Source organism: Trichomycterus rosablanca, chromosome 12 (genome assembly GCF_030014385.1).
Source record: "Trichomycterus rosablanca isolate fTriRos1 chromosome 12, fTriRos1.hap1, whole genome shotgun sequence".
Classification (NCBI taxonomy): Eukaryota; Metazoa; Chordata; class Actinopteri; order Siluriformes; family Trichomycteridae; genus Trichomycterus; species Trichomycterus rosablanca.
In genome coordinates this window covers 33234605-33248147 of record NC_085999.1, presented here as the reverse complement: position 1 = coordinate 33248147, position 13543 = coordinate 33234605, and the positions used below count along the sequence as shown (strand labels likewise).

At 39.3% G+C, this 13543-nt stretch overlaps 1 protein-coding gene across 1 annotated transcript; it reads left to right on the top strand.

Moving 5' to 3' along the window:
• The first annotated feature begins 841 nt into the window (after positions 1 to 841).
• Positions 842 to 4481, top strand: asb11 (ankyrin repeat and SOCS box containing 11). Its single transcript, XM_063005975.1, has 7 exons — positions 842 to 938; positions 1535 to 1614; positions 2702 to 2809; positions 2916 to 3066; positions 3700 to 3834; positions 4051 to 4236; positions 4326 to 4481. Exons 1-7 carry the CDS (start codon positions 842 to 844, stop codon positions 4448 to 4450), a joined length of 882 nt encoding a protein of 293 aa, XP_062862045.1. The 3' UTR covers positions 4451 to 4481.
• Positions 4482 to 13543: the final 9062 nt, after the last annotated feature.

The following is a 13543-nucleotide window of genomic DNA, read 5'->3' as shown; positions in this document are numbered from 1 at the left end:
ATTCTTATTTTTATTAAGTTTGGGACCAGCACTGAGAGTGCACTGAAAAGTGCACCCTTTAATAGCTAGGCTGTTTGGCCACCTCTCTAACCTAGCCAGCCCACTGGCTGATAGCACAGCTGAGATTCAAACCCCAGATCTCGGTGATCGTGGGATAGCTTGTTTTACTGCTGTGCCACTTGACCGCAATGTAATTAAAGAAAGTAAATATGCATTGGAACTTTATTAAATAAAAAACAAACATAGTTGAGAACAGGTTTGTACTCCCTCACTAGAGTGTGTTATAAAGCATGTGAAAAGTTATGTCCAAAAAGTTACAGAACAGAAACTATTGCAAATCCATAAAAATGGCAAAATCAGCTTGTTGGAGTAAAACTTAGCATCTCTGTCTAAACTTCAAAAGCTAAAAGATTTGCTTTAGGGTCTCTAAATGTGGAGTCTTGGTTGTGTGTAAAAATCTGGCTTCTATGTGTGAACTTTACTTCAGGATTGCAAGAGTGAGGTTGTTGTTTCTATTTTTTTAAAAGTAGCTGCTATGTATAAACATAAAAGAACACCAGTAAAGCACAACACTGGAAATACTTTAAAAAGGATTATTTTCAAAAAAGAAACTTGTCTGTTTCAGGAATCCCATGTCCTTTTGTTATGTAGAGAATCTGCACTTTTTAGAAGGGGAGGTTAATGTGTGGATATCTGCATGATAACTGGTGGGAGGTTCAGTTTCTCAGAGGGAGTGTTGGATTTTCTGAAGGCCATATAATGCAGCCCCACTGCAATCCCACTGCACTGCACACCTGAACCTTTGTTTCTGCAGCACACAAGATTGTCTGAAGTTGGAAGGATGACTGCTGTCCATGATGAGGTGTGTGTTTGGAGGGAACCCTGGCTGCAGAGCTGCAGTGTATATGGAGGGCGAGTGTGTAACACACTTATGGCAGGTGGGTTTTTTCTTAAAGTCTCTTCCAGAAGTTTTACTTCCTTTTCTTTATAAATATAGTGTCTTTGTTTCAGGGTAAAATTAAAAAACTAATTTGTCAGGTTGGTCAGTTGGGTACATTTTTCTAGTCATGTACAGTTACAAGTGAACAGTTAACATACAATAGGGTCAACATTTTTCTTTTTCTATGTTGCTATTCTAATAAAAGAAAAAGTGCATATAGCAACTTACATTGTTAATTTGATGTAAGGTGTTGTGTTGGCATGGTCTTCTACTAGCTTATGAGTAATTATTATGGCTTTAAAATTCCTTGTTTGAGATTTAAAGTTTTGCTTTAAGGTGATATAATGAAGTAGGAGCAAATTTCTTGTTTGGTAGCCTCTAAACCCCTGGTCAGCATACAAGCAGTTCTATTTGAAATAATTGTTAGTTTTACAGGTCTTGCCTTAATTTCTTATTTCTCTTCTGTAATTTCTATTGATATCAGAAAGTAAAAACTGTTAGTTGAAATGGCCTTACGATAAAGTGTTTGATGAAAAAAAAATTTACTCTGTTCACTTAAAAAATAAAATAATGAATTAATGAATGATGTTCCAGGTACTTGGGTAGACAGAACTCCTCTCCATGATGCTGCTTTGGAGGGTCGACTGCTACCACTAAAGAGACTCCTCCTTCAGGTAAGGACATTTATATGTAAACTTTTAATTAGGATTTGATTATCAAATCACTAAATACCAAGTAAAGAAATCACAAATTTTTGTACAGTAACACATGCCAGTGAGCTACAGGAAAAAAGTTCCAGATAAAACAGTTGCACCTTCTTTTTCTAACCAAAAACCAAAACAAATATATAATATATTTCCTATTTGTATGCAAACTGTAAATAAACTTTATATTAAAATAAAATTTATATTGATATTGTGTTCAAAACAGCTCCTAATTTATACACGTTGTTTGGGGTCTTAAAGACAGAACATATTAAAGACAACAGTTTTTACATTTTTAGTTACTGTCTAGTGTTGGGGGTACAACTCGCCTCTTTCTTTGATTATTTGGTTAACTAACTTGGTTAGTTTTAATGTAATTTAATTTTACCCACACAACACTGGTGTCTGGGACCCTGAAGAACAAGGCGGTGAAGTCAGTGTCAACAGGTGTTAAAACAGCAAGTCTCCTGCAAACACACGTCTGTCATTCAGCTATCTAGACAAGGTTTTTTTTTTTCTTGCTTCAGAGCAATTTAACAATGAGGTAATTACTTCTTTTAGCCCCTACAGAGGACCACAAAGCCCTGCTTATTGATAAGAGCATATTAATTGTAGTTGGTGCTTTAATACTGAAAGTCTGGCAATTGTATCACTTTATCATATGAGGTAAACAATTTTATGCAAAATGAATTAAAAGTCAGGTACCCACTCGATCTGGGTAACTACTGTAAATTAAAGAGAGCAGGTGAGCTGTGCTGATCATATCAGATGAAGGTTGTAGTCATTAAACAGTCATTAAACATTAACAAACTTAATAGTTTGTTTTACATTATAGATTTTATTAAAATATTAGAATTTGGTGTGGCTGAAACACCTGAACTCAATAATTAGAAGGTGGGTCCACATCCTATTGGCCTTAAAGATTAAATTGTAAATAATTTGACTAAATCCTGTATATGTTTTATATATATATCATGTCATCATGTCCATAATGTATGTGTGCATGTATGTATGGGTTGCAAATGTAAAGAGTTGCTCTACACTTGTGTTTAAACAGGGACTGCATGTTGATGTGGCCACACTGGATGGCATCACTCCATTACATGAGGCTTGTCTCGGAGGGCATTTTGCCTGTGCTAAACTCCTGCTGGAACATGGAGCTAACGTATGTGTCCGGAACTTTAAACTCTTAAATTCTTACGTATTTTTTTGGTCACTATTGTGTGTGTGTGTGTGTGTATCTCTAATTATTCTCATGTTTGCCTCCTCAGGCGAATGCAGTAGCTCTTTATGGAGCAACGCCTCTGTATAATGCCTGCTGCAGTGGAAACCCGGCCCTTCTTCAACTTTTACTGAAGTATAGTTCTGTTCACCATCCAGCTCACCTGCACAACTCACCTATCCACGAAGCAGCAAAGAAAGGTGTGTTTAAGCATTCAGTGCCTCTATAAAATCTTTATATCTACTTTTAAATAGTCACTTTTGTCTTTGATTTCAGCCTGAAATCAAAACTTACAAAAACATTTTTCAGGCTTATTTACACATTCTGCTTTACAACATTTAAAAAAAAATTAAAACACTAGAATAACCGGGTTGGAAAAGTGATCAGTCCCTTGATTTAGTACTTTGCAGAGCTGCCTTTTGCTTTCTTTTGGATCTGTCTCTCCCAGCTTTATACACTTAGATAGGAAAATGCCCTTTCATATTTGCAAAATTGTTTAAATACAGTCAAAATTCACATTTTTAAATTTAGTCAAATTGTTTGTCTGTGGTTTCCAGCAAAGTAGGGCAACCTGATACCCTAAAATATAAATTGTAAAGAAGGAGGAGCATCAGAAATGTCCTCCTTAGTCATAATAGATAATAAAAAATAACATTTCTTGCAAACAATTTGGAAAAATGTAGCACTGTACACATTATATGAATAGCTTCCAATATCACTATCTCTATAAATGCACAATGCATGTGGAAAACATGCTTTTGATACAAAATATGTTAGGTAATAAATATGTAAGGTAATATCTATGCTAATTAATATGTTTGATTATGTTTCAGGTTACACGGCATGTGTGGAGCTGCTGATTTCTCATGATGCAGATGCTAATATGGAGACAGTGAAATCAGGGACACCACTGTACTGCGCATGTGAAGCCAGAAGAACAGAGTGTGTACAGAGACTTCTTATATTAGGTTAGTATACACACTATCACTTGCACACACAGAAAAAGCTTTAAAATAAAAGGTAACAATTACTGCACACACACAGAAACATCGCAGACAAGTCTGTCTATACTATAGAAAAATATTGATTGTCAATCTTAAATCTCTGTGGAGATTATCTCTATAACATAACAAGGCCTTCCATTAATTTATTTAAAGGGTTAAATTTTTATCTTGATTGCACAGGTGCTGATGTACATTGTGGCCATGGCCTCGACACACCGCTGCATGCTGCAGTTCGAGCTGGTGGAGAAAAGGAGGTGGCTTTGTTGCTGGAGCATGGGGCTGATGGGACATGCAGGAACTCAGAAGGGAAGACACCCCTGGACCTGGCTACAGATAAGAACATCCAACATTTACTACAGACAGCGGGTAACTGAATACACACTTGCTAAAAATATGCATTGGTCCCCAGCAATGCTATAATCACTCTAACACATTGTCTGCATCCTCTGCTTTAGGTCCAGACTCCCTGTCACAGCTCAGCAGGTTGTGTATTCGTCGTACCTTGGGCCAAAAAAGACTGAGCAGTGCCAGAGTGCTTTACATACCACACATCCTACATGATTATATTCTGTATCAGTAACACACATACAGAATTGCACAGCTATGTAGATAGAGACAAACTGTTATAAATACACTATTTTTAAATACTGATATACAAAAATGTATAAAGCTCTGAAGTAGCAGCAAACTGAATTTGCCAGTAACAAGATGTAATTCTGGAAACCGGACAGCAGATGGAGACCTAATGACACAAGGAAAAATGTGTGTGTGTGTGTGTGTGTGTGTGTAGATGTAGGAAGGTGTGTGTAGATGTAGGTGTGTGTGTGTGTGTGTGTCTGTCTATGTGTGTGTGTAGATGTAGGTGTGTGTGTCTGTCTGTGTGTATAAGTAGGTAGGTGTGTGTGTAGATGAAGGTGTGTCTGTCTGTCTATGTGTGTGTAGATATAGGAAAGTGTGTGTAGCTGTAGGTGTGTGTGTCTGTCTGTCTATGTGTGTGTAGATATAGGAAAGTGTGTGTAGCTGTAGGTGTGTGTGTGTCTGTCTATGTGTGTAGCTGTAGGTAGGTGTGTGTGTAGATGTAGGTATGTCTGTCAGTCTATGTGTGTGTGTAGATGTAGGTAGGTGTGTGTAGATGTAGGTGTGTGTGTCTGTCTATGTGTGTGTGTAGTTGTGGGTATGTGTGTCTGTCTATGTGTGTGTGTATATGTACTGTAGGTAGGTGTGTGTGTGTCTAAGGATGTAGGGGTTGTGTGTTTGTAGGTGTGTGTGTCTGTATGTGTGTTTGTAGACGTAGGTAGGTGTGTGAGTTTTGTATATGTGTGTGTAGATGTCAGTGTCAGCGTGTGTCTGTCTATTTGTGTGTGAGTATGTAGATGTAGATCTGTGTGTGTAGATGTGGGTGTGTGTGTCTGTCTATGTGTGTGTAGATGTAGATCTGTGTCTGTCTATATGTGTGTAGATGTAGATCTGTGTCTGTCTGTGTGTGTAGATGTAGGTGTGTGTGTGTAGATGTAGGTGTGTCTGTCTGTCTATGTGTGTTTGTAGATGTAGGTAGGTGTGTGTAGATGTGAGTTTTTGTATACGTGTGTGTGTAGATGTAGGTGTGTGCGTGTGTCTGTATTTTTGTGTGTGAGTGTGTAGATGTACAGGGGTTGGACAAAATAACTGAAACACCTGGTTTTAGACCACAATAATTTATTAGTATGGTGTAGGGCCTCCTTTTGCGGCCAATACAGCGTCAATTCGTCTTGGAAATGACATATACAAGTCCTGCACAGTGGTCAGAGGGATTTTAAGCCATTCTTCTTGCAGGATAGTGGCCAGGTCACTACGTGATGCTGGTGGAGGAAAACGTTTCCTGACTCGCTTCTCCAAAACACCCCAAAGTGGCTCAATAATATTTAGATCTGGTGACTGTGCAGGCCATGGGAGATGTTCAACTTCACTTTCATGTTCATCAAACCAATCTTTCACCAGTCTTGCTGTGTGTATTGGTGCATTGTCATCCTGATACACGGCACCGCCATTGGATGCACATGGTCCTCCAGAATGGTTCGGTAGTCCTTGGCAGTGACGCGCCCATCTAGCACAAGTATTGGGCCAAGGGAATGCCATGATATGGCAGCCCAAACCATCACTGATCCACCCCCATGCTTCACTCTGGGCATGCAACAGTCTGGGTAGTACGCTTCTTTGGGGCTTCTCCACACCGTAACTCTCCCAGATGTGGGGAAAACAGTAAAGGTGGACTCATCAGAGAACAATACATGTTTCACATTGTCCACAGCCCAAGATTTGCGCTCCTTGCACCATTGAAACCGATGTTTGGCATTGGCACGAGTGACCAAAGGTTTGGCTATAGCAGCCCGGCCGTGTATATTGACCCTGTGGAGCTCCCGACGGACAGTTCTGGTGGAAACAGGAGAGTTGAGGTGCACATTTAATTCTGCCGTGATTTGGGCAGCCGTGGTTTTATGTTTTTTGGATACAATCCGGGTTAGCACCCGAACATCCCTTTCAGACAGCTTCCTCTTGCGTCCACAGTTAATCCTGTTGGAAGTGGTTTGTCCTTCTTGGTGGTATGCTGACATTACCCTGGATACCGTGGCTCTTGATACATCACAAAGACTTGCTGTCTTGGTCACAGATGCGCCAGCAAGACGTGCACCAACAATTTGTCCTCTTTTGAACTCTGGTATGTCACCCATAATGTTGTGTGCATTGCAATATTTTGAGCAAAACTGTGCTCTTACCCTGCTAATTGAACCTTCACACTCTGCTCTTACTGGTGCAACGTGCAATTAATGAAGATTGGCCACCAGACTGGTCCAATTTAGCCATGAAACCTCCCACACTAAAATGACAGGTGTTTCAGTTATTTTGTCCAACCCCTGTAGATCTGTGTGTGTCTGTCTATGTGTGTGTGTAGATGTAGGTAGGTGTGTGTGTCTGTCTGTCTATGTGTTTGTGTAGATGTATGTAGGTGTAGATGTAGATGCGTGAGTTTTTGTATGTGTGTGTGTAGATGTAGGTGTGTCTGTCTGTCTGTGTGTGTGATGTAGGTAGGTGTGTGTGTAGATGTAGGTCTGTGTGTTTGTCTATGTGTGTGTGTAGAGATACGAAGGTGTGTGTGTCTAAAGATGTAGGGGTGTGTGTGTCTAAAGATGTAGGGGTGTGTGTGTTTGTAGGTGTGTGTCTGTCTATGTGAGTGTGTAGATGTTAGTAAGTGTGTGTTTAGATATAGGTGTGTGAGTTTTTGTCTATGTATGTGTGTGGTGTGTGTCTATGTGTGTGTGAGTGTGTAGATGTAGGAAGGTGTGTGTGTGTGTGTGTGTGTGTGTGTGTGAGAAGATAAAGATGTGTGTTTTTCTCTTCTGTCTGTATGTGTTTTTATATAATTAACCAAAAACAACAACAATAAAATACTGGAAATTTACAGGTTGTAAAATCTTTTTTTTTTTTTTAACTGCAGGGTTGCGCAAAAAACTTCAATATCCTACTTCATCCTTTAATGTTTTTTTTCTGTTTTTTTTTTCTTCTTTTGGTCTGAAGAAATAAACGGAAAAAAACAACTGCCCACTGAATTGTAACAAAGCTAAAAACAGCAGTAGCAGCCATGTTAATCCTAAAAGCAGTGTAAAAATATGAAAATGAGCACCTGGGTTTGAATCTCTGTGCTATTTACCAGTCAGGCTCCCACACAGACATGATTGGCCTAATAGGTTCCACACTGCTGCTGCTATTTCAGCCTCTGCTGGCTGGTCGAGGTGTCTGCACGAGGGATGAGTGATTAATGTATGATTCTCTGTACACCATACTGCTCTTTTAAGATCCTGTGTCTGGCAGGTAAAAAGAAGCTGTAGGTGACTGCACACATTTCGAAGAGGGCGTGTTATAGTCTGCAGCTTCTTGTTGCAATTTTCCCTGGAGAAAAAAGTTACAGTTGGGGATTTGGATGTGACTAGATTGGAAGGGTGAAAATAAATACAGAAATAAAATCTCTACAAAACTTATCTGACTGACCGGCTTTCTACATACCACCCACAACCCGAATCGAAAACGACGACATCTGCTGTTTTTCTATAAGGCAACAGAGATAAGAGATAAGGTGACCCAATGTTTATTAAATTATTTACAGATTAATTGTGCACCTTTATGCCACTACATTGATTCCTGGGAGCTGAGTCCGAAACTACTCTGTCATTGCATGATACAGACTGTTTACAAGAATTAAAGAAAATGGTCTTTACTGATATTTGAAACACCTAATACAAAAATGCCCAGTTCTGACCAGCCAGAAGATAACCCTACTTGACCATTTGTGGAGCTGACTAAAACCTCACTTTGTATATTACCATATCGGTTGGGTCAGTTTAATACTGCCTTGAGACTAGTTTAGACATGTCCTTACTATAATACCCAGTTCGATGCCCATGATGTTCAGACTTCACCTCCCTGTGTTGTAGGGCACAGGTTGAAACTCCAGCTTTAAACGCAGCTCTTAAACAGCTTGATAGCTTTCCTGATAGATGCATTGTTTTCTCAATTCACAAAAGATCTTGGTCAGCCTACTGGAGTGGTCAGTGGAGTGGTCACCTTTTGCCACGCCTTTGTTGTAGCCAACCAACACAAATGATAAAAGTATTTATGACCCAGACTAGCGTTAGTCTTGTTTTTAATGATGCTGGGTGTCACGGAGATCCCCAGAAACGCGTGACATGCGGGGGCGCGTCCGCAGAACGGGGACTCCAGGCCACGCCCCCTGTGCGTGGGCAGATGGGGCGGGTGGGGGTTGCCTCAGATCTCCGTGTGCCCAATAGTAACCGGTACAGCCGTGGCACTGGCGCACACGTACACACCCGCAAACACTCAGTTATCCCGCAGACTTCATTCCACAGCGCCGCTTGGTTCCCTGTCAGTGTATCTGGAGTCGCAGCAGTGAGCGGCAGCAGCAGGTAGGTTCCGCTTTATATCTGCTTAAATTCACCTAAGCTGTGAGAAATGATGGGAGACCCACTGAAGCTCCCGCATTAGGTAAAAAGCGACGCTGTGCGCCAAATGATTTGCTCTTTATTTAAGAAAAACGACTATTAACGTCTATTTTTCAATTAACCGGTTTTTGTAGTGGAAATGTGCTGTTAAATCTTTGAAATGAGGCGTTTGTCGCGGTTACCGGTTTTGTCTGCGCACTGAGCAGCGCTTAAATAAGAAAAAAAAATGCAATTTCCTTTTACTGGAAGTAGAAGAGCTTCCTGAAGCTCCCAAACGCATGTAAGCTGAGCCGGATAGAAAAAAAACAGCCTTTCCTGACAACAGCAGCAGCAGCACTGAGGAGCTCCATCCCTCAAGCAGATGTTTTAACAGGTGCAATGCAGCACAAGGTTCACATGTAATAATAATAATAATACATTTTATTTATATAGCGCTTTTCAAGATACTCAAAGACGCTTTACATAAGACAAATAATCAAAACAAATACGTACATACACCATACAAATCATAGTACAAAATCAAAATAGTACATCAACATCAAGAATAATTAAGATAAAAACAAAGAGAGCAGCATAAGACAGTTCATTAAAAATTAGCTAAATTATGAGAGAGAACAACAAATATAGAACAATTTCTTAAAATTAGACAGAAACAGGACAGATTTACATGCAATCAGGAAACTGAAAACTTTACAAGTTTTAGGATCTAGGACTTCACATTTCTGTCGTGATCTAAGTATAAAAACTATTAAAAAGAATAGCAAAAATAAAAGCATTTATTTCGTGTTGTTACAAGTTAAATGCCATATTGAATAGATGAGTTTTGAGAAGTGACTTGAATTTGGACAGGTCAGGACAATCTCGTAGGTGTTTGGGGAGAGCATTCCATAAAGATGGAGCAGCTATGGAAAAGGCCCTGTCACCCCAGGTCCGGTGCTTGGTCCTAGAGGGTATGGACAGTAGGTTAGCCTCAGAAGAGCGAAGGCTACGGGAGGGAATGTGCTGATGGAGCAGGTCGGTGAGGTAGGATGGGGCCTGATTATGGAGAGCTTTGTGAGTGAATAGAAGAATTTTGAATTGAATGCGTTGAGCAACGGGAAGCCAATGAAGTTTTTGTAGAACAGGTGTAATATGATCACGGGAGCGAGTATGAGTAAGGAGGCGAGCAGCTGAATTCTGGATATACTGAAGTTTTTTTAGGATTTTGTTAGATGTACCATAAAGGATGCTATTGCAATAATCAATTCTGGATGTAATAAAAGCATGAATCAAGGTTTCGGCGGCAGAAAAGGAGAGTGATGGACGTAGACGTGCTATGTTTTTTAGATGAAAGAAAGCAGTTTTGGTGATGTGATTTACATGGCGGTCAAAAGAGAGGTTGCTATCAAAAATTACACCAAGATTTCGGATGTTAGAAGACGGAGACAAAGTGTCATTATCAATGGTAATTTGAAAATTTTTTGTGGTTTTTGCCAGGGTTGTAGGACCTACGATGATCATATCTGATTTTTCACAGTTTAATTTGAGGAAATTAGCTTTCATCCACAATTTCATTTCAGTGATGCAATTTGTCAGAGTGGAGTGAAGTTCAGTATTAATGGATTTGGAGGAGATGTAAAGCTGAATATCATCAGCATAGCAGTGGAAATGTAAACCATGCCGACGTATGATGTCACCAAGGGGGAGCATATAAAGAATAAACAAAAGGGGACCTAACACTGAGCCTTGGGGAACGCCTTGGGACAGTGGAGCAATGGCAGAACTACAATTGTTGATATTAACAAACTGTAGGTGGAATTCACACTGATGTATCACCAAAGATCTGCCAGCTTTAGTATGGAACTTTTAGAACAAGAAAGTCTAATTAGTCTAATTAAACCCAGTTATCAATTAAATAAGGTGACTGCACACATTTCAAAGGGGGTGCGTGATAGTCTGTGGATATTTGGTTAAGGTGGAGGTCTTTCCTAAAGAAAAAGTTACAATTTGGGATTTGAATGTGACTAGATTGGGAGGAAAAGGAGAAAATAAATACATAATAAAAAATCTCTTAAAATCTTACAACCCTTACAGCACTGAAGAGCTCCATCCCTCAAGCAGATGTTTTAACAGATACTAGATTTGATAATAGATACTAGAATGTTTTAACAGATACAAGGTTCACATGTAGGTGGAATCCATATTGATGTAGCACCAAAGATTTGTCAGCTTTAGTATGGAACTTTTAGGAACAAGAAAGTCTAATTTGTCTAATTAAATCTAGTTATCAATTAAAATGGTTAATTAATTGATTAAGTAACTCAAGGACCAATGACTTTTTCCCCATAGGACCAGCCAGTGTTATATAGCATCTTTTGTTTATTAGGTTGTTATTTAAAAACTATGTTTTGTGTTTGTTCAGGTTGTGTCATATACAGTCCCATCCACAGACAAGTTTGTATCCAAGTATCCAAGTTCCAGTTGATTGAAACTGTTTCATTATTTTGCTAACTGTAGATCTGGGCATTTTGAGCTGAGTAGCTATTTATATAGCCATTCCTTGTATTATAGAGGTCAACACACTTTCCCCCTATTTGAAGTGTATGTGGGTGACATGGTGGCTCGGTGGGTAGCACCGTTGCCTTACATGAAGAAGGTCCTGAGTTTGATTCCTAGGTGGAGCAGTCCGAGTCCTGTCTGTGTGGAGTTTTCATGTTCTCGTGAAAACTCCACCCTGTGTGCTGTGTGGACTGTGTGCTCTGGATTTGTCCCACAGTACAAAGGCATGGAGTCAGGTTAATTGAATATACTTAAAAGTATACATAAAACTATGTATGTGTGTGTGTAAATGTGTGTATGTCTGTTTGCCCTTTCCAGGGTGACCCACTGTGGGGTTTTTTCTGGGGTTTTTTGTATCTGTTGGTCCTGGATTTTGTAAAGTTGGTTTGAGACAATGTCTATTGTAAAAAGCGCTATATAAATAAAGTTGACTTGACTTGACTTGACTTGTCACCCTGAATAGGATAAAGCAATAGTAAAACAGACAGTGAATGAAATACTGTATGTTCTTTCTCATACCAAGAATTTCTCAAAGTGAATTTGGCCTCTGTGTCACCTTATATCTATACCCCAGTGACACAGGTCATGTCCATATCTATACCCCAGTGACACAGGTCATGTCCATATCTATACCCCAGTGACACAGGTCATGTCCATATCTATACCCCAATTACACAGATCATGTCCATATCTATACCCCAGTGACACAGGTCATGTCCATATCTATACCCCAGTGACACAGATCATGTCCATATCTATACCCCAGTGACACAGATCATGTCCATATCTATACCCCAATTACACAGATCATGTCCATATCTATACCCCAGTGACAGAGGTCATGTCCATATCTATACCCCAGTTACACAGATCATGTCCATATCTATACCCCAGTTACTAGTTCCTAGACACTGTAATCAACTTAAAAAAAGTAATATGTAATTGGAAATCTGTTTTTTTTTATAACACATTTACTCATGTTTACCTGAGATGTGTGGAATTGTATATAAAAGGAGGCAAATTCTTTTGTTATGACGCTGTATTAACACTCGCAACATCATAAACATTTGCTACATCTCACATCTTCCTTTCTGTTCAGAAGAATTAATTGCAGCATATCCTTCAACATTAATATTTGTGCTGTTAGTTCTTAATGAAGTGTAAGGTTTGAGTGTAGAAAGCGTCATACGCTGTTAGGTGTGGCCAAGAAAGTGCTGTACATTGTTAGGTATTGTTGTACAGCACTGTATAACAGTGTAAAGACTTAAAGGCTGTATGAATCTCACATGGCATTTTATCAGTGGACTAAAATACACTCCCACTGCTCTGTGGGTTTACTTACTGACCTAAATGCTCATTCATTTGTCATGCAGTTAAATGATTTGAAGATCCAAACCGGAGAGTTAATCATGCAGCTAACAGGTCAACAAGGGGGTGATATAACCAATGTCAGACCAGCTCTCAGCAGGTCAGATTGTAGATTTCCATGTTTCCATTCAGTTAAATGTTTTAGTGCAGGTCAAAGTTAATGATATATTTCCGAAACTCCTGACTATAATCTTGTTGGACATGCCATTTCAAAAACAAATGGAATTAAAATAGAGTGACCACAGTGTGATTTTTTCAGCTATAACAGCTTCTCACAGAAGGCTTCTCACAAGACTTTGAAGTATGTCTGTGGAAAAACAGTCAAAAGAGCATTTGTCTTGCTGGACACTGAGGTTGATCAAGAAAGCCTCAAATGATGTTCCAGTTTATTCCAAAGCTGTTCAGTAGAGCTGAGGTCAGACTGTGTTTTATGCACAAGAGAACAGTTATGCTAGAACAGAAAAGGGTCTTCCCTAAACTTTCCCAGTGCTTTTGTCCATATATACTTAATAATATCATACAGCATATCAAACATTTGGTTATATATGACATGCATGTCCCGTTCAAGTGTAGGTAAAAAATCTTTTTCACATTACTGTATAGCACTGTATGACTTGTGTTCTCTGGAGAAATCAGATTTTTGTTCAAAACACTTCTCGTGTGATTTCTGTCTTATAGTAAGAAGACAAAAGGTTTCTCTGCCTGACTCGTATCTACTCTCACTTCAGTCTTTTTTATTTAAAACATCTGCAGTTGTTTATCCTGATGTAATGAAC

Excerpts from the sequence above, each read along its gene's own strand:
- asb11 (XM_063005975.1), top strand. The coding sequence starts at position 842 with ATGACTGCTGTCCATGATGAGGTGTGTGTTTGGAGGGAACCCTGGCTG. Across the intron at positions 939-1,534 it reads GTGTAACACACTTATGGCAG|GTACTTGGGTAGACAGAACT; the intron begins GTGGGTTTTTTC and ends ATGATGTTCCAG. Across the intron at positions 3,835-4,050 it reads ACAGAGACTTCTTATATTAG|GTGCTGATGTACATTGTGGC; the intron begins GTTAGTATACAC and ends TTGATTGCACAG.